At 47.0% G+C, this 27,508-nt stretch overlaps 1 protein-coding gene across 4 annotated transcripts in view; it reads left to right on the forward strand.

The window, feature by feature from the left end:
• Positions 1 to 27,508, forward strand: part of Clec16a (C-type lectin domain containing 16A) — a 204,792-nt gene that overhangs the window by 67,981 nt on the left and 109,303 nt on the right. For all 4 annotated transcript variants that reach the window (XM_085832396.1, XM_029470211.1, XM_021184743.2 and 1 more), the window contains exons 11-16: positions 1,384 to 1,516; positions 4,336 to 4,436; positions 18,081 to 18,203; positions 20,808 to 20,917; positions 21,568 to 21,612; positions 24,211 to 24,261. In XM_085832396.1, the coding sequence (XP_085688522.1) occupies positions 1,384 to 1,516; positions 4,336 to 4,436; positions 18,081 to 18,203; positions 20,808 to 20,917; positions 21,568 to 21,612; positions 24,211 to 24,261 (563 nt within the window). The remainder of the gene's footprint in view (positions 1 to 1,383; positions 1,517 to 4,335; positions 4,437 to 18,080; positions 18,204 to 20,807; positions 20,918 to 21,567; positions 21,613 to 24,210; positions 24,262 to 27,508) is intronic.

A 27,508-nucleotide genomic window follows, 5' to 3' on the forward strand; every position in this document is an offset into this window, starting at 1 on the left:
TTGCCAGTGTGTATGCTGGCTATGATGTCACAAGAAGGATATTTCCCATATGTGGTCTTCCTCTACAAATCAGCCCCAGCGTAATGACTGGGGGAAAAAAAAAATCAGACAAACTCCAGTCCAGGGATTTCTCAAAATTTCTGGCCAGGACTCCATACACTGTCAAGTTCCTCCAAATCCAGGAAAATCCTGAAAGCCTCTTAGGGCCCAGAAGATCCACACAGAGGTTTGATCTCATGAGACTCTAGAACCAGAAAGGACATGAGGAGGGAAAGAAACCTAGACAGAGTGTGCAGTTTAGTTGGTACTCTTAAAAAGAGCTAAGAGAAAGACAGGTGAGGACAGTGACCAAGGCATCTCCAAGGAGGTGACATTTAGCTGAGCATTGGAAGATGTAACCGAGTAACGCCCATGTCTGAGAAAGTGTGGGTCATTTGACAGCCAGCAAACAATACGCCTAGCATGGCCAGGGTGGGGAGCCAGCAAGGCAGAGAAGGCCAGGGTATGAGATCAGAGATAGACAAGCCAGGCGTAGGAGGAGCAGGCCATGGTCTGCGCCCTTTGGATTTCATCCTGAGAGTGAGGAGAAGGCACGGGGAGCTTGGAACAAAAGAGGGACATGAGCTTGTTTCCACTTACTACCACTTGGGATAGTTCTCCAACTGGTATGGAGAACAGATGAGGATGAGAGCGTGTGGAGCCAGCTAAGGGACCGGCCCACACCAGTGGAGAGCTCAGAGAAGGGCATCTGCCAGAGAATGGCCTTAGCACATGACAAGGACTCTTGATGGGGACACCAGGAAGCACAAGATCACTCTTGACTTCCAGGTGTTTCTACTCAGTGGTCCTTAAGGTGTGTGAAAATAAAATATATACCACAATTTCAGTCAGTTGCTGTTAAGTTTCTCTTCTGGAATTGGGAAAAACAAAATGAGGTTCCTAACTTGTGTCTCCCTTTCAAAGGTTGTAAATAGAAAGGTGGAAACATGGCCTCTGTCCTGCCAGAGCTGTTTCTAAAGTTAGAGAGCTGCAGAGCAGTCCAGTGAGTTAGGTAAGGACATATTAGCCTCATGTTCCATCTCCTGAGCTGCCTCCAACCCTTTGGAAAGGAAATGTGGTCATGGCCGAGCTAAGTGTCTTACGTCAGGAAATAAAACCGGTAACTGCCTTGTGTGTGTGTCCAAGTCAGGGCTCATGTCTTGGTGTTGCTCAGATGAATGCACAGAGGTCTGGCCTGGACAGTTTTTTCCTACATGTTACTGGTGTCTGCCCCCACTGTTGAGGCTTGCTTAGCGTGTCTGGGGTGCTTTACACATGCTTGGGCTACAACCTGAGTCTCTGTTACTGATGCCAGCCGGGCTCACCTGCTCTGTTTGCTTCCAGAGATTGAGATGGTGATCATGAAGCTTGGCAAGCTCTCAGAGGTGGCCGCTGCTGGGACCTCAGTGCAGGAGCAGAACACCACAGACGAGGAGAAGAGCGCCGCCACGAGCTCAGAGAATGCACAGTGGAGCAGGTGAGCATCGAGGCCCTGCTGGGAGCTCCTGGACAGCCCCTCAGCCTTGAGAAAGAAAGGGTAAAGACAGCCATGGCTTTCTCCTGCTCACCATTTGTTCCCTTTGCTTCAGCCTCTGGCCACCCGGAGACACAAACTCTGGGGGTATGTAAGGGAAGAACCGGCTTAGTCACATCTCACACCCTATTCTTTGACAAGGTGGCCAGTCCAGGACACTACCACAGAGGAACAGTTGGTAGCTAGGCTGGGTCTGAAGGATGTAGGACGTTCCCAGGAAGAGCCTCTCATGAGTCAGGCTTGGAACTCCCCTCTCAATCCCTGATTGCCGTGCTTGCCCGTGTCTGTGGGGCCTTGACACATAGTGTGATTCAGTGCCGCTACCTGTCCTGGCCCTGTTGCTCTGACCTGTTATTCTCAACTCAGAGATGTTTTGTGAAGCTGATCTGTGTGCTTGCAGATCATCAGCTGCTCCTTTCCAGATCCAATACAGGGAGCCATGAGCCTGAAACATTAACACTGTAGCTTTGTGAGAGTGAGGAGAACAAGATGTTTTGTTTGACTCGAGGCTAAATGGCTTCTTTTTTTCTTGCATTTAGGGAACAGGGGTTTTTAAGAGTTGATTGGGTTCTTTTTAAACCTTGGATGACTAACTGGTTACTGTGATCACATAGATTTCTAACAAGCAGAAACTAACTCAGGTGACTGAGCCAACAGGTTTTCTGTGTGTCCCTGAGCCCAAGACAGCATCCCTAGCACCCACTTCCCAGCCTGAGGCTGGGAGCAAGGAGAGGGTAAAGGAAGATGGTCATTTGTTTCCCAGAGCATCAGCGCATCAGCTGAATCTTGATGTCTATTCCACTGTAGAGAGAACTGGAACTGTTGGAATTTCCCTTGTACAGAGTTTAGCCTACACTCAGGGTCAAGTTAGACCCAAAATAAAATACAAAGACACCCCCCTCCCCCGCTGCCGCCGCCAAAAAATTGTTGTTTTGGGACTATCTTAGTAAGTAGCTCTCTCTGGCTGGCCTGGAACCCACAGAGTTCCACTTGTCTTTGCCTCCTAAGTGCTAGGATTAAAGATATGCACCACAAATCCTACTCAGCAGTCTTTAAAAGATAGATAAGTGATGCACCTCCAGAAAAATGTGAAAACTTTTCAGGAGTGTAAAGAAAAATAAAAGTTAGTGCTCCCAGATGCTCCTGTCTCAGCATCTCTTACCAACCTTTTCAGGACCACTTGTCCCTAACTCATTCCTGTCTTGTTTTATTTCACCCTTTTGCTATCTAGTACCAAACCCCAGCATCTTTTTCACATCATGATCCTGTTAGTAATGGGATGCTTAGCAGCTTCAAAATACTTCATATCATATATAAAGGATAGCTCACCCACAAGCCCTCCCCTTGTTTTGTGCTTGGTCATCTGTACTATTTCCAAGTGCAAATGTAATCCAAATTGCAACCAGCTAGCTTACAAAAAAATGTTTTATACTTTAGTCTCAAATTTGGTATAGTTATTGCTAGAATCTCATAGAATCCAAATCTGCATACAGCAGATATGTAGACATATCTAGATGGAGGAGCTATCTATTGCCTGGGCAGCAGGAGACAGGGACCCTTTTGGGCACTGTCCCCTTAAGGTTTTCCTTTTAAGTTTTGTGTATCCCGTGTTTATTTGAAATGTGACAAATAAATTTTTACTACTTATTTATTTTCATTTTTCAGCTTAACATTTTGTGTTGATGCATTATGCAACTAGGGACTCAGAATGAGGAGCTACGAGTGTCACTCACTAGCAGAGCATTTGCCCACTGTGCTCAAGGCCCTCCACTCCGTCTCTCATCTGCCCCATCAAAGCCTAACATATTCAAGATGAAATGGAAGATTCTGCGCAAGTGATCTCCTTTGAACACTCCTATTTTCTATTTTCAATCCTCATAGATAGTCCATACTGCTAATGCCCACATGTTCTTCCAGTTGTAAAATACAACCTTGATCATTTTCTGGATTATTTGACTTTCTTGACCTCAGCCTGGTGTTTAATGGGGCAGCCTCTAATGGGAGCACAGCCTCTTAATGCCAGGCTAGGACCTACCCTGGGAAGAGCAGCATTTGGTATGTGTATTTTCCAGGTTGTGGCCACTTTTTATACCTTATCCACAGAGCACAGAAGGTGAGAGACCTCACTATCAATTCTTCTAGTCAAGGAATGTTGGCCCAAGAAATTGCTGAGCCAGAACACAGGCAAAATGAAATCACAGAGAAGCACCCTTGATATATTAAGTATATTAATCAAGAGCAGGGCATGACCCTGTGCTAAGGCCCTGCAGTCAGCCTCCTGGGCTGGAATGCTTCTGTGCAGGTGTTAACTGTACCTTCAGACATGTTCATGGTTCTGACTCTGCCTTGCCCAGTGATCTAGGTCTGTTACACTGGTCCTGTTTTCATCTTTATTCCTTCCATCCTTTATTTAAAGTAATGATACATGTCTGTGCTGCCTGCCAGTTGGCATGGGAGTATGAAAGAGCAGGAACTTTGTACCTACCATCTCCAGAGACACCAGGTGAATGACTGTCAAGTGTCTGAGTTGTCTATCCTTGGTCAACACCCCCCACCCCACCCCAATAGCAGCTTTCCAAGGTCAGAGCCCACCTCTCATTTGTGTGGATGTGTTCCCAGTGCCTGATTCTGGACCTGACACATACTGCATTCACCACAAGCTAGTAGCCTTAGACCTGTGAGAAGCAAAGACAAGATGTTGTCAGATGAGAGAGGGAAATGCACACTGTTCCAGAGGCTTACAGAGCTTTCCTCTTTTCCAGACCCTTCCTGGATATGGTGTACCATGCCCTGGACAGCCCTGACGATGACTATCACGCCCTCTTCGTGCTCTGCCTCCTGTATGCCATGTCTCATAACAAAGGTATGTGTGCTCCTTACCTGCCTGAGTATGTGACACAGTGCTGGCTCTGTAACATCCTTCCTCTTCGCTGATGCAAAGGGAGGGCACTTTGGGAAGGAGGTTCCCTCCTGGCCTCTGAGGCTGACTCCTACAGTGCTCTTCTTTAGCCTCATTACAATTTCTTAGGTGTTTTCTGCAGACTGAAGCCACAGGCATTGGTGACTCTGGAATGATGGAGAAAATTCAAGTGTGGCTGTCTAACCCAGTGTGGCTTTCTACAGACCCTCTCTGCTTTACAGTTAACCTAGCTAATGACCACTTTCCTGACATCAGAGACAAACCAGTCAAATTGGAACCTTGGGTTTGCTATTTATAGTACTTGGTGTTCTTGCCGTGGGGTTAGTGCTAAAATCGACCTGTGTGGAAGCATAGGTTTTCTTCCTGAAGAGAGCTGTGGTTCTCCAGCTTCTCTTGTTCAGGCTCTGTGGCCAGGCCCCAGTTCCAGTGGAGCTGACAGTTTACTGGCATGTACCAGTACCTCCCTCAGTGCCCATTGCTGGAAGCTGATTCTGGTGTTGGCCTATCAGGCTCCCCACAGCCAAGTTTGGAGACTTTCCTCAAGAATATTCACAAGAACTGGAGTTGGCATAGATTGACACACAGCATCAAATAACATTCCATCCAGGAGGTTTACATTAAACTTGGTGGGAGGAGCTAGAAGTGATGCTCACTAAGACAGCCTATGTCTGAAGCAGAACAGGATGTTTCTTATTTTTTTTTTTTTTTTTTTGGTTTTTCGAGACAGGGTTTCTCTGTGTAGCCCTGGCTGTCCTGGAACTCACTCTGTAGACCAGGCTGGCCTCGAACTCAGAAATCCGCCTGCCTCTGCCTCCCGAGTGCTGGGATTAAAGGCGTGCGCCACCACGCCTGGCGAACAGGATGTTTCTTATTTATTCCTCAATCATTAGTCTTGAATTTAAGTCAATTGGCAGCACAAAAACATCTAATGGCAAATGCCTCCCCTCTGCTGTGTCCCCAGCCTTCCTGTTCAAGGCAACTTTTGGTCAGTTTCTCACATATCCTCAGTGAAGAGGACAACCAACTGCACCATAGCGCCTGTGGTGTCTGTGCAACCTGCCGCTGGGCCTGCTCTTCTCTTGCCATCAGGGTTGGCACAGTGTTTGACATCTGTGTGGAAATGCCTGTTGGGTGTCAAGGTGATAACGTGTTCTGCATCTCCTTAGCACTAGGGTCAGGTGTTACTGTCTGTAGTCCACTCTCCATAGTCCCCTACAGTGAGGCTGCTTTTACCCTGTTCTTTGCTGTTCAGGAACCTTTAGCTTCTCCCTTAACCTCCACCCTTCTGACCCTGTTCAATGGAGTATCTAGACAGCACCTGCTTTTCCATCTTGATTTGACTTCAAGGACTCCCTTCTCAGACCTTTAGCTGGAGGGTTTTCACCCTCAGGCACAGCAACAGAAGTCTGGTAGAGGTAAGCTTGAGGCAGCTCTCATCCATGATCCATGGCCAAGCAATGGAAACTGCCTCTCTTCCATGGAGGTGGAAAGGAGAAGCTTGGGGCACCTCACAGGAGCCCAGAGACTGATGAAGAACCAGGGAAGGACCGGAAAGGACTGCTAGAGACCTCAGCAATGAGTACTAAAGAGCCTGCCTGCAAGGGCTCTGATGTGATCCCAGTCAGTCCCAAGAGGGCTGCAGTTTGGTGTGGTGCCTACCTGTGGAATGCTTAATGTTGTCTCGGATGGGATCAGCACGCTTGGTCCTGGTAGGCCCTGTGTCTGCGCGGTAGCCACCACAGTACTGACAAGGCACCTGCTCCCAGAGAGGCTCACCTTCTTATGTGGTTGTGCTCTCTCTGGCTGCTCTCTCTTCTCCAAGTCACCACTTGCTGAGTGTGCTTCCCTCTCAGCCTTCCACTCAGAAATCACTTTGTCCAAAGCTATCTCCAGTTCTCTCAAGTACCTCTGGGCTAATTCTACCTGCTGTGAAATTTTATGGACATTGCTAGACTTGGACTGCTAAGTTTGTTTTTTGGGTCTTTTTTTTAAGGTTGTTTTATTTTGTTTTTTAAGGTAATATCTCATACATCCCAGGCTAATTTGGGATTTACTCTGTAACTAAAGATGACCTGAACTCCTGATTCTCCTGCCTCCAAGTGCTCTGATTACAGGGGTGCACCATCATTCCCGGTAGGCAGTGCTCAAACTTAATACTCTACTAACTGAGCTGGAGCTGCTAGCCCCAACTGTTAAGGATTTTTGTATCTGTGTTCATAAATGATACTATCTATAGATTTCTTACAGTTATTTATCTGGATGCACTGCAGTTATGTACCTCATTTTTTTAAAAAACTAGTATTATTGCTGGGTGGTGCTGGTGCACACCTTTAATCCCAGCATTCAGGAGGCAAAGGCAGGCAGGCAGGCAGGCAAGGCAGGTCTACAGAGTGAGTTCCAAGGCAGCCAAGGCTACATAGAGAAACCTTGTTCGAAAAACAAGAGGGGGAAACTAGCATCTTCTTCTTTAAATGTTCTTTGAACCAGCAGAGCCATCTGGACAAGGTATTCCCCCCTTTTTATCATTGATTGATTAATTAATTAAATTTTTTACATCCTGACCATAGTTTCCCCTTCCTTCTTGCCAAATCCTAGCCCCTACCCTTACTGCCAATTCACTACTCCTCTGTTTCTCTTCAGAAAACTGCAGACCATGAATATCAACTAGTCATGGTATTTCAAGTTGCAGTAAAACTAGGCACTTCCTCTCCTATTAAGGCAACCCAGTAGGAGGAAAGGGTCCTAAAAGCAGGCAACAGAGTCAGAAACAGCCCTGCTCCTACTGTTAGGAGTCCCACAGGAAGACCAAGCTACACAACTATAACAAGTCCAGAGAGCCTAGGTCTGTCCCATGGAGGCTCCCTGGTTAGTGGTTCAGTCTGTGTGAGCTCCTGTGAGCCCGGGTTAAGTGATTCTGTGGGTTTTCTTGTGTCCTTGACCTCTCTGACTCCTACAATCCCTCCTCCCCCTCTTCTGCATAATTCTTTGAGCTCTACCTAATGTTTGACTGTGGGTCTCTGCATCTGTTTCCATCAGTTGCTGGGTAAAGCCTCTCTGATGATAATTGGACTAGACACCAATATATGAGTATAGCAACTATCATTAGGAATCATTTCGTTGACTTTTCTTTGTTTCTTTTGTTTATTTGCTTGTTTGATTTGCCAGTCATGTTTGGTTCTATCCTTGGTCTCTGGGCTTTCCAGCCTTTGGGTCCTGGCCCTCCAGGCAGTGTCAGGGGTGGACTTCCTCTTGCGACATGGGTCTCAGGCTGGGCCAGTTGTTGGCTGACCAGCCCCTGCCCCCATACACACACACAATCTCTGGGCCACCTTTACCCCAGCACTTGTAGTTCAAAGGTTTTGTGGTGACCCAATCGCTCTACTGGAAGTCTTGCCTGATAACAGGATTTAGCCAGTTCAGGCTTCATGTACCCCATTGCTAGAAGTCTTAGCTAGGGTCACCCTCATAGATTCCTGGGAGTTTCCTTTGCATTAGCTTTCTAGGGATGCTCCTGATTCCAGTTATCAAGGTATCGTCTATGAGAATTTTTTTTATCTTGAGATCAATGATGTAGCTTTAGCTGACTTGCAATCCCCCTGCCTTATCTCCAAATGTTGAGATTGTAGGAGTGCTCCAGCACACTCAGCTAAAGGGAAGGCTTTTAAAAAAAAGATTAATTTATTTTATATATATGAGCACACTGTAGCTGTACAGATGGCTATGAGCCTTCATGTGGTTGTTGGGAATTGAATTGAGGACCTCTGCTCGCTCCGGTTGGCCCCGCTCGCTCTGGTCCAAAGATTTATTTATTATTATACATAAGTACACTGTAGCTGTCTTCAGACACACCAGAAGAGGGTGTCAGATCTCATTATGAGTGGTTGTGAGCCATCATATGGTTGCTGGGATTTGAATTTAGGACCTTCAGAAGAGCAGTCAGTGCTCTTACCCGCTGAGCCATCTCTCCAGCCCCTGAAGGAAAGTTTTAACCACTGAGTTTCTCCAGTGTTAGAAATGTTAGAGCATCTCTTTTGAGTGAGGTTTGGTGATTTGCATCTTTCAAGGTATTTGTCCATTTCATCTAACCTGTTAAATTTATTAATACAAATTTGTTCATGATTCTCCTCTGTCATCTTGCATTGTCTATAAGATCTTAGTCTGGGTCCCTGTCTAGTTTGTGGTATTGATAATTTGGGATCATCTTTTTTCTGACCACTTTGGCTAGATGGTTTTCCTGTTTCACTGATTTCTAGTCTTAAATTTATTTAATACATTCTGCTGCTTCCTTCAGATGTAATTTCTCTTCTGTGGTTTCTTAAAATAAAAGCTTAGGTGTGTGTGTGTGTGTGTGTGTGTGTGTGTGTGTGTGTGTGTGTTTGTGTGAGAGAGAGAGAGAGAGAGAGAGAGAGAGAGAGAGAGAGAGAAAGAGAGAGAGAGAGAGATGGATGCACCCATTGCTGTTTCTAGAGCACGGTAGCCAGACTTTTGGCTACCTTAAGGGTTCCTATATCACCCTTCTCCACCCTAATCCCTCCCAACCCTCCAACACTAGGTAGAAGAGAAAGAAGGCTAGAGGGGAAAGGGGGTGTTAATATAGTTAGACTATTTCCTGTTGATTGGGGGCATTGAGTTCCTTGGGGCAGTTTTGATCTTAATCATCAAGATATCTCCAACCAGCAAAAGAAGGAACAGCAGTAGCCGTAATCCCTCTCAGGACTGTAGCCTAGCATTTTTTATACCCTCTCATGAGTCTCCACAATTCCAAACATCACACATTTTCAGATCATCAGGCATGCATGTGGTACACATACATGCATGCATACAGGCAAATAATTCATATACATAAAGTAAAATAAGTAAATTCCAAAAAACTTTAAAGAAGTTCACCAACAGTCTCCTCAGGTGTTCCTAAAGCCAACATGCTTTCCAACGTGTGTACTCAGCAGTGCTCTTAGCCTGGAGCTCTCTTGTTGTGGGTACAGATTCTAGGCAGACCCTTCGCATCCCTGTCATTGGGAAGCTACACAGGAGGTGAGAGCCTGCCTGCAGGAGTCAGGAATGATTTCTGGACTATTCTTGGACCATGTGTTTGAGGAAGAAGTGTCCAAAACGAAAGGTGGCAAAGGGCAGAGTCACAGGGTGCACAGAGCTGGGAACACATCGGCCACTAGGAACACTACGGTGGGAAGGTAGCAAGCTTCAAGCCAGGTGCTTCAAGAAGCCAGCAGGCTGGAGTCATCCTGGGAGGAAGCACAGTGGCCCAAAAGCTCTGTTCAGTGAGCCGTGGTGGTTATAGAGCCAGTTGAGCCAGGAAGTTTCATGCCTACTGCATCCCTCAGGATGGATTCTAGTCCAGCCAGAGCCATGCCAGATGTGGACAATGTAAGTACTGGTGAGACTAGCACATGTCCCATGCAAGGCACTGCTGAGTGAACTGGGACGAGTCTGACCAGTCATATCTAAGTGAACTCAAGGCAGTGGGAAAGGGAAGCAGGAAATGAGAGGTCAGAGCAAGGAGTGGTAGAGTATAGCTGGGTGACAGCCAAAGCAGCTAGGGAATGCTTCTCCAATAGATGGGACAACTTAGAACAGAGCCGGAAGTGTGCCACGGAGTAAACTCTGTAAGGATGAAGAGACTGCTCCAGGCAAAGCTTGCAGTAGGGAAGTGGAGACATATTCTAAGAGCAGCACATAAACCTAGTGAGACTGCCCAGGGAGGCATGTGACGAGATTCAAGTTTATGCCAAGTATAGCAGGGAATCCCTAGAGAACTTGGCAGGAAAATGCCCTCAGAGAGGCTGGAGAGATGGCTTGGCAGTTAAGAGCACTGACTGCTCTTCCAGAGGACCCAGGTTTGCTTCCCAGCACCCACATGGTGGCTTACAACTATCAGTCAACTATGCAGATGGTGCACAGACATATGTATGCAGGCAAGATATATGTACATATAAAATAAATAATCTAAATAATAGGCAAAAAAAGAAAGAATATCCTCAGATGATAAGTGTCCAGAGTAGCCTCCAGCTCTTGGGCTTTTCAGAGTAGGGGAGTGAGCTGCTGGAGAGAAGCTGAGCAACTCATGAGGAAGCAGTGGAGATAGTGTGGGCTGTGGGAATGGAGCTGCAGGATCTGTGACAGACTTGGGAATCAGAGCAGGCTATGCCAATAGGCTGGACATCAGAATTGAGTGTGAAGGGTGCAGGTCCAGCAAGAGGATGAGTCAGTGGAGACCCTGCAATTGCTAATGAGACAGGAGGAGCTCACAGCTGAGGACCAGGCCTTCCTTTTGATGTGGATGGGAACAATCTGGGTGATGACCGAATTCCTGACTTCAGTTTCTCTGGACAAATAGTCACTAGAACTAGTAAAATTGGGCCATTTAAACAGGCAAATTAAAGAATCAAAAGCTCAAGTTTGACACCCAGAGACCCTGACAACCTGGGGAAGCTGCTGATGGAGGGACTGTGGTACATGGTATGCCAGCCTAGCCACTGTGCCCAGGGGCTGCCTTGGGTGACTTTGAATGGGGGCTGTTTGGCTGGCTGGCTTACTGGTTAGCTACATTTGATTCCAGCTTCTCTTTTCCATGTCCTTTCCCCCTGAAACAGGCCCCAAATAAGATATTCTCTTCTTAGTTGATATTTTCCCCCTTAGAAGACAATTTCAGCCTGAAAGCCTTGTTAATAGAAACCAAATGTGAGCTCAAGCCTTCCAGTAAATCTTAATAGATGAGACACTGCCTTGAAATGAAGGGCCCACAGTGGGAAGGGTTGCCTGACAGAGGAAGGCGGTGGCATGATTCAGCCGGGCCACTTAATAAATTCTGGTTAGTATCTGTAATAGAAAATGTAGCCTTCACCTCGGTCAAGTCTGAGAGGAGGCTGTATGTTGGGTGGCTCTGTAGTCCTAGCCTCTCCAATTCACTCCATGTCCTATGCTGCCCCCACTGTTTACCCAGGAGGCACTTTGAGCTTTGGGATTTGTTTTGTTTTGCTAAGAAGTTCCTGGAACACCACCAAGAGGTATGGAAAAGCTGAAAAGTGGGCGACAAGATTGTGGGGATGAGAGCTGGCAGATACCACTTTGCAGATTGCAGCTGACACAAGCTCAGACTCAGAAATACATTAGAAACTGACTGACAATCCGCTTAGCTCTCAGAACAGTTGTCTAAAGCTCGCCAGTGCTGCCAGTACCTATGAGACTTCAGCTAGGAGAACCTGAGGTCACAAGCAGCAGGAAACGGAGTGACATGTTCTCCTGCTCACAGCTACTCCTCAGTCAGGCCTCTGTCTGCTTCCTTTGTCTAACTTTGCCAAAGGTGTCTTCTACCCTTGACCTGCCTGTGTACTGCAGCTAAGAAGAATCTAGAAGTCAGAGTTGGGAGGGAAGCTTGTAAAAGCTATAGTGTGGAGCCATGCCTTCCCTTTCCCTTCTGGGCTCTTTGAATTAGTTAATTGAAAGTGACACATCTCTATACCTACCTCCATCCTGACCGTTGGCAGGAAAGGAATGAGGACACACATGGCCTGCTGGGAGGCAGATCTCAGTGGGTCCTGTGCTGCAGAGAAAGGTATCTTTGAAAGTTTTCTTGAGGGACTTAAGACTTGTGCAAACAGGACAAAATCTTACCAAAGGCTTATCTCAGACAGAGAGAAATGACTGGCAAAGAAGCTGTAGTTCATTTGCCACAGAGCCTGCCTTTCTGTAACTGAAAACCATACTGCATGTGTGGGTCACACCTGTGTGCCATCTCACATTTTACATACATGCCCTGTCCTATTGTGGCATTGACAAGAAGGGTTGCAGTCCACTGTGGCTGGAGCATGAGGCAGGTGATCACATCATACCCTCTGTCAGGAAGCAGAGCTCGTGAAGTGGCAATCTCTCCTCTGCTAAACCTCTATGGGAACACCCTCCCAGACAGGTCCATATCCGTGTCTTCTGTGTCTCCTGTGTCATTCCAAATCTAGTCAAGTAGACTGCAGAGGTGAGCCATCACGGGCTTTATTTCTCCAGCACCATCAGACGGTATTTTGTTTCAGTCAGGTAGTTAAAAATCCCAGATCAAATGCTTCTCGACACACTGGCTTCTCAAGACTGCTTGTCACAGAAAACAAAACTGAATCCAGGCCTTCTGTCTCCTGGCCTGTGGTTGAACTGTCCTCAACTGCTCAGGATCTTGTTTCCACCGCTGCTTATATGGTAACCTTTCTTTCTTTCTTTTTTTTTTTTTCCGAGACAGGGTTTCTCTGTGTAGCTGTGGCTGTCCTGGAACTCACTCTGTAGACCAGGCTGGCCTCGAACTCAGAAATCCGCCTGCCTCTGCCTCCCAGGTGCTGGGACTAAAGGCGTGTGTGCCACCACGCCCGACGTATGGTAACCTTTCTTCTGTTCAGTTGTCATATTGAATCACTTTTTTGTGTGGTCTCCCTTCCCCCATCTGCTTGAACCTGCTTGCTCAAGGGTGGAGCTTCCTGCTCATTCGTCCTGCCACGCCTACTGCTGGACCCTGCCTTTGTTGCTTGGAGGCACACACGTGTTCGTCCTGCTACTAGACCCCGAGATTGTTTGGCGGGAAATCGGGTTCCCTCCCCCTTCCTTTATAACTGAGTGTCTGGAAATAGTAAAATTGAGCTTTGATCAGAATCTTGTCTTAGCTTCATTCCCTTCTCTCGCCGCCTAGCCCCTCTTCTCTTCCAGGTTTCCAAAATGCCTTTCCAGGCTAGAACCCAGGCTGTGATCTGCTGGCCGGACACAACATTTTTGTTTCTTTGGTTATTGTTGATTTGTTTTTGTTTTACTTGTTTGTCTTTTTGGTTTATTTTGTTTATAGTGGGCCAAAATTGATTTCAAATAATTAATTAACTAAAGTCAGGCAAGATCAAGTAAAGGTACTTGCTGTCAAGCTTAACAACCCATGTTTGATCCCTAGGACCCACATGGTAAAGAGAAAGCCAACTTTCATAGGTTGTCCTCTGGCCACCACACTTATGCCACCATAATAGATATAATTAAAATCTTTAAATAACAAAATGAATTAATTCAGTGAGTAGGTAGCACATATCTGTAATCCCTACCATTTTCAGGAGGGTGGAGAGTTGTTGGTCAGTCAGAGGCTACATGCTTGACCTTTTTCAAAAATAATAAAGCTACCTCCGTTAAGATCTAATCAGTGACCTTTGAGTTAAGAATAGTATGACACACATACTTGGTCAGGGAGAGGGAAGAATGGACAAGCAGGATCTCATAATATGGGCAGAAAGGCAGAAAGCGGAGTTGACTCTGGGCTTTTTGCTACCTCTGAGGCCTTAGCAGGCTTCTTTTTTTGTTTTGTTTTGTTTTGTTTTGTTTTGTTTTGTTTTGTTTTGTTTTGTTTTGTTTTGTTTTGTTGGTTTTTCGAGACAGGGTTTCTCTGATAGCCCTGGCTGTCCTGGAACTCACTTTGTAGACCAGGCTGGCCTCGAACTCAGAAATCCACCTGCCTCTGCCTCCCGAGTGCTGGGATTAAAGGCGTGCGCCACCATGCCCGGCTACAGGCAGGCTTCTTTTTTGAGCTCATTTTATGAAGAATATTTTATTTATCTCTTTCCTTGCAGGCACTAGGAGGAGCCTTCACAATAGGATTGTGCCTTCCTTCCTCCAGAAACTACCGTCGGAACTTGAGCTTTCTGATTGCTTAGTTGTTTGGAGTCAGGTTTTGGCACATGATAAGACCTTCTTGAGAAACATTTGATTGGTGTTCAAGGGCTCTGGCTGCTTTCAGGGTTGTGGCCATGTGTGTTGCTGCGCACACCTTGAGAACTGGGGCCCAGGTAGAGAGATGGGTTCAAAAGAACAGAGGAGGTCTTAGAGGCTGCAGGAGATGCAGCAAGGCACCTGACACTGAAAAGAACCAAGATCTTAAGAGGTCTTAGTGCTGCCAGGGTAGAAACCAGAGTAGAACCCACTCTACTGTTTTTCCCTGGGGCCTGTGCTATGCATCCAGAGCTGGGAGTAGAACCAGACATGAAACTTACCTTGAGTGGCCTGGGAGATGAAAGCTAGCTACCCAAAACTAGCCAGAGCACAATGAAGGTGATGGCTGTGACTTCTTCCCACCCCACTGGCTTCCCACCAACCTCCTGTTAAGGGCCCCTACCTCAACCCTCCCCGCTATCTGTAAACTATAATTTGGGGGTAAAAGTTTTATCTGTTCCCATTATAACTCCCAAATAATTGACACAAAAATCTTTTAAGTTTTTTAACAAACTGCAAGCCTAGGTTGGGCAGGTTCTGAGCTATTCTAGTCCTCTAAACTATCATATTTCCCAGCCACGTGGTCCTTTACCTTCAATCTGAGTCTCACCCTGGCTTGCTTTGCTCCATGTGTGTCCTCTTGGGGAATCTCTTGGTGACCTGCTCTTCATACTCCTCAGGACTCCCCTTGGGACCTCTCCACATTGTCACCTCTTTTCCTCCTTCCTTTCTGTCTACCTGGGACCCCCTGACTTTGATAGAAAGTGCTGCCCTATTATATTCTCTGCCCAGCACAGGCTAATCAGCTCTTAATTAACCATTCAGAGATAATTGGGGTACATTATTTACCACACTGATACAGGAGATGCTCAATAATTAGTGCACAAGACGACCACCATCAGCTGGGCCTCAAAGTTTACCTTCAAAAACATGGAACAGCCAACCTTTAAGAGCTTCACCAGAAAAATTCCTTTGGCCTCCTGCAGCCTGACTTTCACTTTTCTTGAGTTGGATTTTCTTCTACTCCTTAGTCTTCCCTTTTGCAACACACACCAAATAGAAGCATATTAGCCAGACTGCAACTACAAATTTCCATAGGTACCTAGTAAGAGGCGGCAGTGACTGACTACCCAGTGACAGCAATTCCAAGGGGAATATTTACTATACTCAGGACCCTGTCTGCATGGGCCATGAGACTAGAGTTCTAAAGGCTCTATCAAGACAGAACTGCCTCTCACTCTCTGCAGCCAGTGAGACACCAGCCCAAGGGCACCTAGGAGCTTTTGGAGAGGTGGTGACTGTTGCTGAGCCCTGGAGTGCACACCCCTTGAATGCAGCTTTCATAGTGGACTACCCGTGTGGGTGGTGCCACCCCTCCTCCCTAACTGGATCTCAGCCACCTTTGGAGTCATCTCTAAAAAGAAATGAGAAAGCACAGAATCACTCCGAGCCTTGATTCCCTCACCAAAGGCCACGTGGCCAGAGATGGTCAAGAAAGAACAAAATAGAAGTCTAAGGAAGATTAGAACAGTCCTAAAAAGGGGCCTCCCTATGAAAACACAAGTCCTGCCTCCCACTGGCTGACATTCTAGGGGACTCTACCCCTGGGCCTGTCACTGTCCTCTGTAATGGAGCAGCTGATGGTGTAGAAAAAGTGTGGTGTACTCGGGAGAGAGATGCTGCCCAGAGCCACAGAGCAGCAGTCCTGTCCTGTGTCCACCCCTCACAATGGAAGGAAAGAGAGATGTGGGGACAAGATTGACACCGCTCGGGGAGTGAAGGCCAAAAATATTGGGTTGTGATTTGATTTTTGCCCTAGGAACCAGAGTTCTTCCAAGTCAGACACTTGGCATCAAGATGCAGAATCCACAAGTTCAGCCTCAAAGCAGTTCTGTGGGTGTGAGAGAGCCCTACAGAACACCAATCCTTAGGCCATCTCTTCTTTTCCACGTCATTTCAACCAAACAGAACACTGCTTTATAGCACCAGCACTGTGCACAGTTTCTTTGGGAACCCAGCAGTGCCACCTCCACTGTCTTACCAAGATTCTAGATGAAACCCCACCTGGTACTCAAGGATTCTGAGAAGTGCCACCTCCCCTAACTGGAATAGCAGGAAAGGCTATGCTTCAGGCATAAACAGTCCACAGGGTCTCTGTACTTGGGTCGAGCACTGTGTTCATTTCTGCAGATATTTCTTTTTTTTTTTTTTTTTTTGGTTTTTCGAGATAGGGTTTCTCTGTATAGTCCTGGCTGTCCTGGCACTCACTTTGTAGACCAGGCTGGCCTCGAACTCAGAAATCCGCCTGCCTCTGCCTCCCAAGTGCTGGGATTAAAGGCGTGCGCCACCACGCCCGGCTTCTGCAGGTATTTCTAAAGCACCTCATCAGAGGAAAGGATAGGAGTTCACAGTAGCTTGCCCCGGGCCCCGATCACTGTGGCAGCACTGGCAGGTCGTCCTGCCATCTTAGCTCCTGGCACCTCTTCAGGAAAAATATTATCATGGCCTGTGATTACAGACTTGCCCATTCCCTTTCCTTATCCACTCTCCATCCCACCCTTTCTTTTGTCTCTTATTACATACTATTTATTTCCCGGGGGGGGGGTGGTATTCCTTTGTATCTTGGTGATAGATACGCTTTATGAGTTTCACTTTTTGTCCACCTGCCTAGGCTAAAGGTTTGAGTCATCCTCTCTTTGCTGATCTACTCCTCAGGAGCAGGGCTGGCATCTGCCCCACTCAGCTCAGAGCCTGCCGCTATCATAGTGTTGGGCATCCCACTTAGCTCTTTGCTTTCATCAGTGAGAGCTTAAGGCTGATTGTTGGGGCCTCATACATCTCAGCTCTGTTCCTTGGTCTGTGTCTGCATGGAGAAGAAAGGGCTGTCCTTACATGCACAGACTTGGCAGAGAATGGCAGTGAGTTGCTCTGATGAAACCTGCTTCTTTTCTACTCTGCCTCATCTTTCAGAGGTGCCACCATTGGCTCCAGGGCCATCCTCCTCACTGCTAAGTGCCCGACAGCCCTTGTTTCTAATAGAGACAAAGTAGGCCTTGAGCCACAGTGAGTTCAGTCAACAGTCATTGGCTAGAATGTGAGAACACTGTCCTATATGGCTTTCATAGTTACTGTTAGTTTTCACACCAGGTTGATGTCCTATTCACAAATAGCAATAGCAAATAAATGTTTTGTATAATAGTGTGTGTGTGTGTGTGTGTGTGTTTATTCATGTAAGTTTAGAGGTGTGTGTGCATGTATGTGTGTATTCGTATGGGCTTAGGGTGTGTGTGTATATGTATGTGTGTATTCGTATGGGCTTAGGGTGTGTGTGTACATGTGTGTATTCATGTGGGTTTAGGTGTGCGTGTGTGTTCATGTGGGTTCATTAGGTATGTGTGCATGTGCATGTGTTTGGAGGCTAGAGGCAAACCTTGGGTGTTCCAGGTACCATCCCCCTTGCTTTTTGTGACAAGGTCTCTCACTGGCCTAGAGCTCACTGATTTGGGCTAAGCTGTCTGGCCAGTGAGCCAGGATCTTCTCAGTGCTAGAATTACAGTATGCACCACATACTGTCCATGGCATCTGGGGATTGAACTCGGGCCCTCATACTTGTGCAGCAAGCATTTACCAACAGAGGCATCTCCCCACCGTCGGAACATGTATATTGTGATATATCTATGCACGCCCAGTGTACACAGAACCCAGACAGAAGCTAAACCAAGGCAGTGGCCATGCCAGATATCACTGAAAAGGAACATGGTGGCGGTGGCTGCAGACCCCATCTCCAAAGAACTTTTATCCTCCCACTGAGCAGCTTTACCAAGGACCATTTTTCTTCTTTCTCCATTTCAGGCATGGATCCTGAAAAACTAAAACGAATTCAGCTCCCAGTGCCAAGTGAGGCTGAGAAAACCACCTACAACCATCTGCTGGCGGAGAGGCTCATCAGGATCATGAACAATGCTGCTCAGCCAGGTACTGCTGTCTTGGGGTATGCGAGGGAACAGATCCCTAGCCAGGCACAGAAGCTGTCGGTTCCAGATCTGCTCTTTTTGAGAAGCTGGAAAACTCTCAGCCTTTCCTTTCCCCTAGGCACCAACATCTGCCTTCTGTTGTGGGCAGGACTTGGTCACTGGAGCTGTGTGCACCCTCAGGTGTAATCACACCTCTCTTCTCCCTCTACACCAGCCTTTCTTTTCTTTCATCATGGCTGGGACCTTCCTTTACTGGGGAGTCTGAGGCCATATTGTGGGGATGAACTAGGCTGGGAATCTGAGTGAATCAACAGGTTTGAAGGTCAGGTGAGGATACACTCTTTTTTTTTTTTTTTTTTTTTTTTGAGGAAACACTCTTGTGCCCATTGTCTCCAGTGGTTTGGCCCAGCACCCATCTGTAGCCAGCCACTGAGGTGGTGATAGCAGTGGGATGAAGCTGTGGGCCTAGGCTTTCCCAGCTGGAGTAAGGACTATTTTTACTCCAGGAGATATGTGACTATGACTAGAGACACTTGGAACAGAATGACTAAGAATGTTTCTGGTCTAGTGCTAAGTACCTCAAGTTGCCCAGGACCTCTACAGGTCAGAGTTACCTGGCTTGGAATGTCAACAGTTGCGTGGTAGCACTGAGGGAACTGTGCTGTGGTCAAGGATAGGGTCAGCTCTGGCTAGAACTTGTGAAGGCAGGAGCGTGATGGCCAGCAGAGGGAGTGGAGCTGCCCTGGAGAGGCACATAACCTCCAAGTGGAGAGGGGGGGAGGTCTGGAGTAGATAGATTGATCTGCAGGAGTGAGCAGAGACCAATTTTCCCTGGGCTTTTGTCATGCTAAACAAGACCTGCTTTGCACGTTTATAGCTTTGGCATTTGTAAGCACAAAATTTTCTCCTCTGTTTCAACCTTGGAACATTAGCGCATCAGCAGGCTGTTGTCTGGGGTGTGTCCCTGCTTGGGCCTCAGTATCTTAGAACTCAGGGACAAAGCCCAAAGACTCTCTGCTCCCTCATTCTCCTACTACACTTCCACCTTTCCTTAGAAATAAAATGCAAAGGGCTGGAGAGATGGCACAGTAGTTAAGAGCACTGACTGATCTTCCAGAAGTCCTGAGTTCAATTCCTAGCAACTATATGGTGGCTCACAATCATCTGTAATGGGATCTGATGCTCTCTTCTGGTGTGTCTGAAGACAGTTATAGTGTACTCGCATACATAAAATAAATAATAAAAAAGGAAGGAAGGGAGGGAGGGAGGGAGGGAGGGAGGGAGGGAGGGAGGGAGGGAGGGAGGGAGGGAGGGAGGAAGGACAAACAAACAAGACCCATGGGACAGTTTGCTTAATAGTAGTTGGCCTTAGGGTAAGCAATGAGTCTCTTCCCTAGGAGGAAGGAGATGCCTTCCAGTAGCAAGCAGTTACCTTTTCAATGTAGAAAGTAGCAGAGACCCAAAAGCATTATTAAGCCAGTGCCCACCCCACCCCCACTGCCCTAACAGATTTCATAAGTCAGCCATTGTGTTTGTGTTTGCTTATCAGTTTCTGCTTATATAGTTTAAGCTAGTCTGGGTTGGCTTTCTGTTAACTGTGACCAAATTGTGATAAGCTTCATGTTGTACCAGCCAGCACCCAGGCCTGGAGCCAGGTGCTGTGTAAACCCCCAGGAGGAAATCTCTACAGACACCCAGTGTGGTCAGCCCCGTGGGAAGGAGAGTTTGGAGCCCCTTTCTGGACACCTTCCAAAGACTGGTGATGTCAGCAAGGATGGGGTGGCTAGTGCTGGCTGTCAGGCCCGCTCATTCAGGTCCCAGAGTTGTCCCTGGTCTTCTGCCATACTGTAGAACTGAGCCTCACTGGTTCTGCTGGGCCCCTTTGCTGTTGTTTCCTGATCAGGAGCAGGGGTGGGTTCACACCTAGGGCTCAGAAGCATAGGTGCTGAATGAAAAATGAAATAAGAGGAGGATCTGACGACTCCTGAGAGTGCAGATGAGTCCTGTAGAGAAAGGGAGATAACTGAGAAGTAGGCAGAGGGAGGAGGCCAGGCTGGACCTGGCCAGCATACTGAAGTGGACAATGAGAGTAGAGAGCAAGCGAGGTAGTCTGGCCAAGAGACTAGTGTAGCCAAAATGGCTGAGGTATATAGGCTGGGAAAAGGGAAATGGAACCCAGCCCCTGAGAGGGAAAAGTTTAGGGTAGTGGGTGGGATAAGAAGTGACCAGTGACCCGTGTCCTGAGTTTCAGACTTAGCAGGTGAGAGGGCCCAATTCTAAGTCACATGACCCACAGTGGGTCTTACAGAACATGCTGTTCTATATCCTCACCTGGAAGAAGAAAACTGTTCTGGACAGGCACAGCTGCAGCATAGCCTCCCACCTTCCCTTGCTCATACCCGACAAAGGAACCCATAACTTACTAGGAAAGGGATTGATATGAAATGGTTCCCACCCCCACTCCCATCCCCCATTCCCAAAGTGAGAGGCTTTGGATGATAGGCCACCAGGTGGTGGTTAACCTCAAAGAAGGAAAATAAGACCTTGTGTTTGGGGTGAACACTGGGCTTTGTGGGTACTGGGCTGATTCTGCTGTGCTCTGCAGATGGCAGGATCCGGTTGGCTACACTGGAGCTGAGCTGCCTGCTCCTGAAGCAGCAAGTACTGACCAGCTCTGGCTGTGTCATCAAGGATGTGCACCTGGCCTGTTTGGAGGTAAGGCCATACCTTCCCCTGCCCTTCCTGTACTGTCGTCCCTCAGCTGAGGAGATCAGCCATGAGGCTCTTGGCACTGCCTGATCTGGACATCCCTAGTTTAGCTCAGAGAAGCTAGGCCTGAGATACCTGGTACCCTGACCCCCACCCCACCCACAGTCCTGCTGAAGCCCACTTGTCTGGAGGTGCCTCCCTCCAACCAGACCACTGGAAGATTCCCAGATTCTTGCATTGTAGTGGCTTATTTTGGAGTAATCTGCTTCTGGGTTAGCCCTGGGAGTTTTCAAATGTTCCTTTTGTGTGACAAAAGCTTTTATACATGTAGAAACATATATCTACCTACAGTGTGTGTGTGTGTGTGTGTGTGTGCGTGCATGTGTGCGTGCACATGGAGGCTCAGCATATTATATTATTTCTCTTTATTTTGTTCCCTGTCTGCAGAGGTGAAAAAGAACAACTGAGAGTTAACCCTTGAGTGTATCTGTTCTGATCCACTCCCTCCCCGCCCCACACACTGGTGAAAGAATTTTGTGTTTTATTAAGGAGGAGACATTATAGCTGGATTCTGTAACTGACTCCCCTGTTTAGCTGAGTTACCCATTGTTTCCCCTCAGATCTGCTTCCCTCACACCTTCCTTCTTCTTCAACAGGGTGCAAGAGAAGAGAGTGTCCACCTTGTACGTCATTTCTATAAGGTACTTGGCAGCACAGGCAGACAGTAGCATCGGGTATCTCTCATGGAGTAGGTTGGTGGAGTCTAGTCTTGTAGGCAGTGATGTGGGGTAGATATATGGGCACAGTTTAAGTGTGTGTATTCTGTGGTGTGCATGTAGAGGTTAGAGGAGAACTTTGAGGAGCTGGTATACTCCTTCCATTGTGGAATATGGGTATCAAACTTGGGTCATCAGGGTTGCACCAAAAGTGAGCTTGCCTGCTGAGCCATTTTGCTGGCCCTTGGAGTACTTTTCACACTTGTGAATGTTGGGCACTAGCACTTAATCCCACAGTCTCTTACAAGAACATTAAAAGTTCTGAGGACTTACTATTAGTTTATGGCAAATTGTTTATAAGTAACTCATAAATTTACTGTAATTTATGAGGTGTATGTGGATGACAAAGTCAAGCTCATAAGTTATATCTCCTAATACATAGAAAACAAGTATGAATCAGCCATGCTTGTATCAATTGCATATTGTTACCATCTGTAAGTGTGCATGCTAAGAAGATTCGTGGCAGCATCTGAAGCATCATCTGAGTTTAGTGAGATGGCCTTAGGACCTGAAGGATCTGGAGACATTTATCTTCAGGTAGTTCTCGCTTTAAGAGATCCACTTATACCAGTGTCATACAGTTTTGTTTGCCTCTGACCATAAGGCATGAGAAAATGCCATCAGCATCAGTCATTCCAGACACTGAGAGGTCCTTTTGGCTTTATAACCTGGCCAGATGAGGATGTAACATATGCTGGAAGTTGTTTCGGTTGTGTGAGCATCATGGTAGATGGCCTCTGGAAATGGAAGGGTAACACAACAGGGCTTTTCCAAATGAATGTCCATGGTCAGGGTGGGAGGGGAAAGAGGAAGTATTTGGAGGGGGGGTTAGTTAAGTAGGAATAGGCATTGCTCTAGAGTCTTGAGAGTGATGGAGAATGGACGGAAATGTGTGTAAAGAATGCCAAGTAGGCCAGGCAGTGGTGGCGCACACCTTTAATCCCAGCACTCAGGAGGCAGAGGCAGGCAGATTTCTGAGTTCGAGACCAACCTGGTCTACAAAGTGAGTTCCAGGACAGCCAGGGCTACACAGAGAAACCCTGTCTCGAAAAAAAAAAAAAGAGAGAGAGAATGCCAAGTAGCCTCTCTTTTCCTAGATAAGTTGGTGAGTAGATGAAGGCAGATATGGGGTCTGCTGAGACCACTCTCTCACCCTACTACTTCACATGGTGGATAAGTGGCTCAGAAGTCCAGTCGTGCTGGAGTCATCCTAGTGATCTCTGCAGGTCCTCCTGGTCCTGGTTCCCCTGAACAAGACTCACACGGTTCCTGCTGGGCTGGGAGGTGGCAGCATAGCCTCTCTGTCCCACTGCCCTTGCTTACTCTGCTGGTGCTTTGCACTAGGCCTGCCACCATTGTTGGTTTTAATTGAGCTAAGCCCAATCCTGTAATCTAAAACTCTACTTTGCCAGGACCAGATAACCTGATCCAGCTGCAGTTGTAGACTTGTAGACTTGCCCAGAGAAAGGGGCAGCACTGTGGGCCACCACTCCCTGGGGAGGAAATCCCATGTACCCTTCAGAGAATTGCACTTGAACTTTAAGCAAAAGCATGCCCCTTCTAGTCAGCCCAGAAGAAAAGAGAAACCCTGGGGCTGCCCAGTGCTCTTTGGACCTCTCTCTTCCCCATAGAACTTCTAGAAATCTGTCTGCCTCTTGAACGCGCTGATGTTGTAAACACAGAAAAGCACAGAGTAGCCATTTCCCAGAAGCTGCCCCTCGGTCAGTCGGGAACAGAAGGAAAACTGTGTTTGCATTTTATTCCCAGCCCAGGGAGACAGGGTAGTTCTTACTCAGTTCATGATGTAGGACAGAGGCAGCACTGACTTCTCCCAACCCCTAACTAAGAGGCAGGCTCTGAGACTGTGCATTTTCTGTGCATTATTCTGCCTTCACAGTGAGTGGCCAGATAGACCTGGGCTCCAGCCTATTCTTTTCTGGCACACAACACCTTTGCCATCCCATTCTTACAGTGAATCAGGTGGCGCTGGATTTTGCCCAAGGTGGAGTCCTATGCAGTCATTGTCCTTATCAACCAAATGCAAGACTTTCCTCAAAAACAAGTGGAGCCAGCCATATAAACTTAGTGCTAGTGCTAGCGGCTGTGCCTCCCCACCCAGGCACAAACCTCACATGTTTAACATGGTGACCTAATAGCATTTCCCACTTTCCCAACCTCTCTGGAGAAGTAAGTGATGTTAAGCAACTGAAATATTAACCTTGTCTATGTTTTAATTCTATATTGTGTATTACCTTCTTTTGTTGTTGTTGTGCTCTAATTATCTGATATGACTGACGAAACGCCACTTTCAACAGGAGGAGGCTGCTGTGCAGCACAGTTTGATATTTAGCCTTCTATCTGCGTGTGTGCTCACATTCCCATGTGTGTTTTAGTTTCTGGGATTTTCAAGAACTTGTAATGAAAAGCAGGCGGCCTCCAAAGCCAAGCACAAGCACAGTCTTTGTCTTGCTGTGTTTATGGAGCTAGAAGAAGCTTTTCCCTACTCCCTTCCTATCTTTGCAGGGAGAAGAGATTTTCTTGGACATGTTTGAAGATGAGTACAGGAGCATGACAGTAAGTACAAAGCCAGAACATACAGAGGCTGGCACTTAAGAACATACAGAGGCTGGCACATAAGAACATACAGAGACTAGCACTTAAGAACATACAGAGGCTGGCACTTAAGAACATACAGAGGCTAGCACTTAAGAACATACAGAGGCTGGCACTTAAGAACATACAGAGGCTGGCACTTAAGAACATACAGAGGCTAGCACTTAAGAACATACAGAGGCTGGCACATAAGAACATACAGAGGCTGGCACTTAAGAACATACAGAGGCTAGCACTTAAGAACATACAGAGGCTGGCACATACCTTCATGCCTGCAAAATTTGCAGAGGGCTCTGTCTCATTTGGGGCTTTCTGGTCAAGTGGCAAAGATTGCTAGTGAGGTAAATGTGATTGCCACCATCACATCAACATCAGGGTATATTCATCCCAAGCCCCTGAAGTGTCTGCCTTTATTGCTTCCTAACCGTGTGCCCTTGGGCGGGTTACTTACATTCTGAGCCTGGCTGTTTATCATCTGTGCAGTGGAGCCCATACCTCTTGAGTTGCCCCAAGCAGATATAAAACACTCAGCAGCAGGCCTCATGCTGTGCCAATGTGAAAAAGTACATATGTCCACTTCTCCCCTCTCTTGCTCCCTGGGGTTGTTTGTTTGTTTGTTTGTTTGTTTGTTTTTTAAGACAAGGTTTCTCTGTGTAGCCCTGGCTGTCCTGGAACTCACTCTGTACACCAGGCTGGCCTCAAACTCAGAAATCCACCTGCCTCTGCCTCCCAAGTGCTGGGATTAAAGGCATGTGCCACCACTGCCCAGCAGACATTTTGATTTTTAATCCAAGACAGAATTTATTTTTTAAACAAAGCACTGTGGCTGGGCATAGCCATGTGCACCTCATCCTAGCTATTTAGGACACTGAGGCAGGAAGATTTAAACCCAGGAAGTCAAAACTAGCCTGGGCAATATGGGGAGTATCTGTCTTGGGGGAAGGGGTGTTATTTGTTTTAATTCAGAAGTACTTATGAATTGTCATTTCATAAAAGGATACAGGAAAATAGAGTATGGTCACAGTCTTACTCTAGTGATTATGATTTATCCTGAACAACGTTTAACATTCTCCAGAAATATGAAAGGGATATGCCCTGGGCCCTGAGACTGACATGAGTCCTCAGCTGGTCCTTAGGAGATGAGCTCTTGCCAGCTGAAGTGGTACAGGCCTCACTTAATACTGTTCCACTGCTGCATTAGGTGGTGGCATTGTGTCTGTGAGGTGGTCAGAGTCACCTGCATATCATTAAGCACAGGGATCCTTTATTGAGAACTGACTGCTTGCGAAGGTGAAGGCATGTTGTATATATATATTGAGTCTGACATGCAACACAGTCTCATCTTAAAGAAAGTAAGAGTTTATTTTTGAGCCAAATATAAGTGACCGTGTCCAGTACTCAGATTACCCTATACATGTTTTGTTAAGGAACTTGTTTCATGAAGTCACAGAACAAAATAGAATCATAAATCTAGACACTTTAAATCCATCAATAGGAACATGAGATGACAGGTTATAACAAAGTGAAGGAGGTCTCTATTGTAGGTCTCAGATGCTGTCTATGACAGATTACCACATTCCAAAAAGCTTCACCCAACAGTCACAGGATGCGTGCTCAGACAGAGGGGAGCAAGGAACTGCTATCAAGGAAGCTACAGATAGAGGACGGAGTTTGACTCCAAGCCTGAAATATGCCAGTTCTCTATAACCAAGACGCCCTCACCAATCTGCTTTGTAGAATCGTCAACATTAGAATTGCTCTTTTTCTCTCTTGCTCTCTTCTTGCTCTCTTGCTCTCCCCTTCCCCATTCCCTTCCCTGCCCCTCCTCATGTGCTCATAGCCATGGCTGTCCTCTACTTCTCTTCTCTCTCCCTTTCTCTGCCTTTCTCTGCCTCTACTACCCTCTTAACTCCCCTCCCCATTCCCTGAGTAAACTCTATTCTCTACTGAAGAAGAATGAGGAGGAGGAGGAAGGAGGAAGAAAAAAGAAAAGAAGAAGAAGAAGAAGAAGAAGAAGAAGAAGAAGAAGAAGAAGAAGAAGAAGAAGAAGAAGAAGAAGAAGAAGAAAGAAGAAGAAAGAAGAAGAAGAAAGTTGTTTTTTCCTTTTTTCTCCCTCGGGAACTGTTGCTGTTGTCTTCTTTATCCAGCTGAGGGAAAGCAGGAGTCGGAGAGGCTGAGTAGTGTCCCTAAGTCTGTCCAGCCTGCTCGTGTCAGAGCTGGGCCTCCATGGAGAGTGGCCCTCTGTGCTGCTTCTCTAGAGCAATAAGCATAGGTGCAGTGCTCCTGCGGTCCCTGCCTCTCCCTGGAGCAGAGGACAGACTAGAGATGACAGCTCTCTATTTTGTTTGTCTCTCAGCCCCCAAGTAGCACTCAATAAATAGATGACAAGTGATCTTTTTCATGGACATAACTCACCAAAGCATGAAGTGATGGGGACATTTATAATGAACATAAGTGTTAAAGTGTCAGAAAGAGAAGAGCAGACAGCATGGCTAAGTGGCTCCCTGGCTTCCATACCCATCTCCAGGGCTCTAGCAGCCGAGCCCTCACCTCATCTTTGTCACTGCCCCCCTGAAGCATCCATGGATCACTTTCAAGGTCATACCTCCTTTTCACATGTGGGTTGCAGTGACTGTGCCTCCATCTTACTGACCCACACAGCCCCAGCCATGCCTAGGAGTGCATGGTACTTCCCTCTTCACACCATCAGTTACAGTGGAGCACTGCACAGGTTTTCAACTTCTCCTCTATCTAGTGCGGAGTCCCCTCCCAGAGTGTGCTTCTCCATGGTGCCCTTTTCAGCTTGGAAATGGTAACTTTACAGGTTGTTTATGATTTGAAAAAGTTGGGGCTCCCAAGCCCCTGAAGTGTCTGCCTTTATTGCTTCCTAACCGTGTGCCCTTGGGCAGGTTACTTTTAATCTGAGCCTGGCTGTTTGTCATCTCTGCAGTGGAGACCTCTGAGTTGTTCCAGCCAGATAGGAAATACCCAGCAGCTGGCCTCATACAAGACCCATAAGCCAAAATCCCCTCATCCCACCCCACAGGAAGCTTCCTGGGGTTTGCTTCTTTTACTCCAGTGTTTATGGCGTTCTGCTGGACAATGCTTGACATTCTCCAGAAGTACTAAGGCGACACACTTGCAACTACAGTCATCCTCAGCTGCCCCTAGAATACTGGCTTCTGAGCTAACGTAAGTGAGTGCCACT

The sequence above is a fragment of the Mus caroli genome, unplaced genomic scaffold (assembly GCF_978045245.1).
Source record: "Mus caroli unplaced genomic scaffold, Mus_caroli_1 scaffold_17, whole genome shotgun sequence".
Classification (NCBI taxonomy): Eukaryota; Metazoa; Chordata; class Mammalia; order Rodentia; family Muridae; genus Mus; species Mus caroli.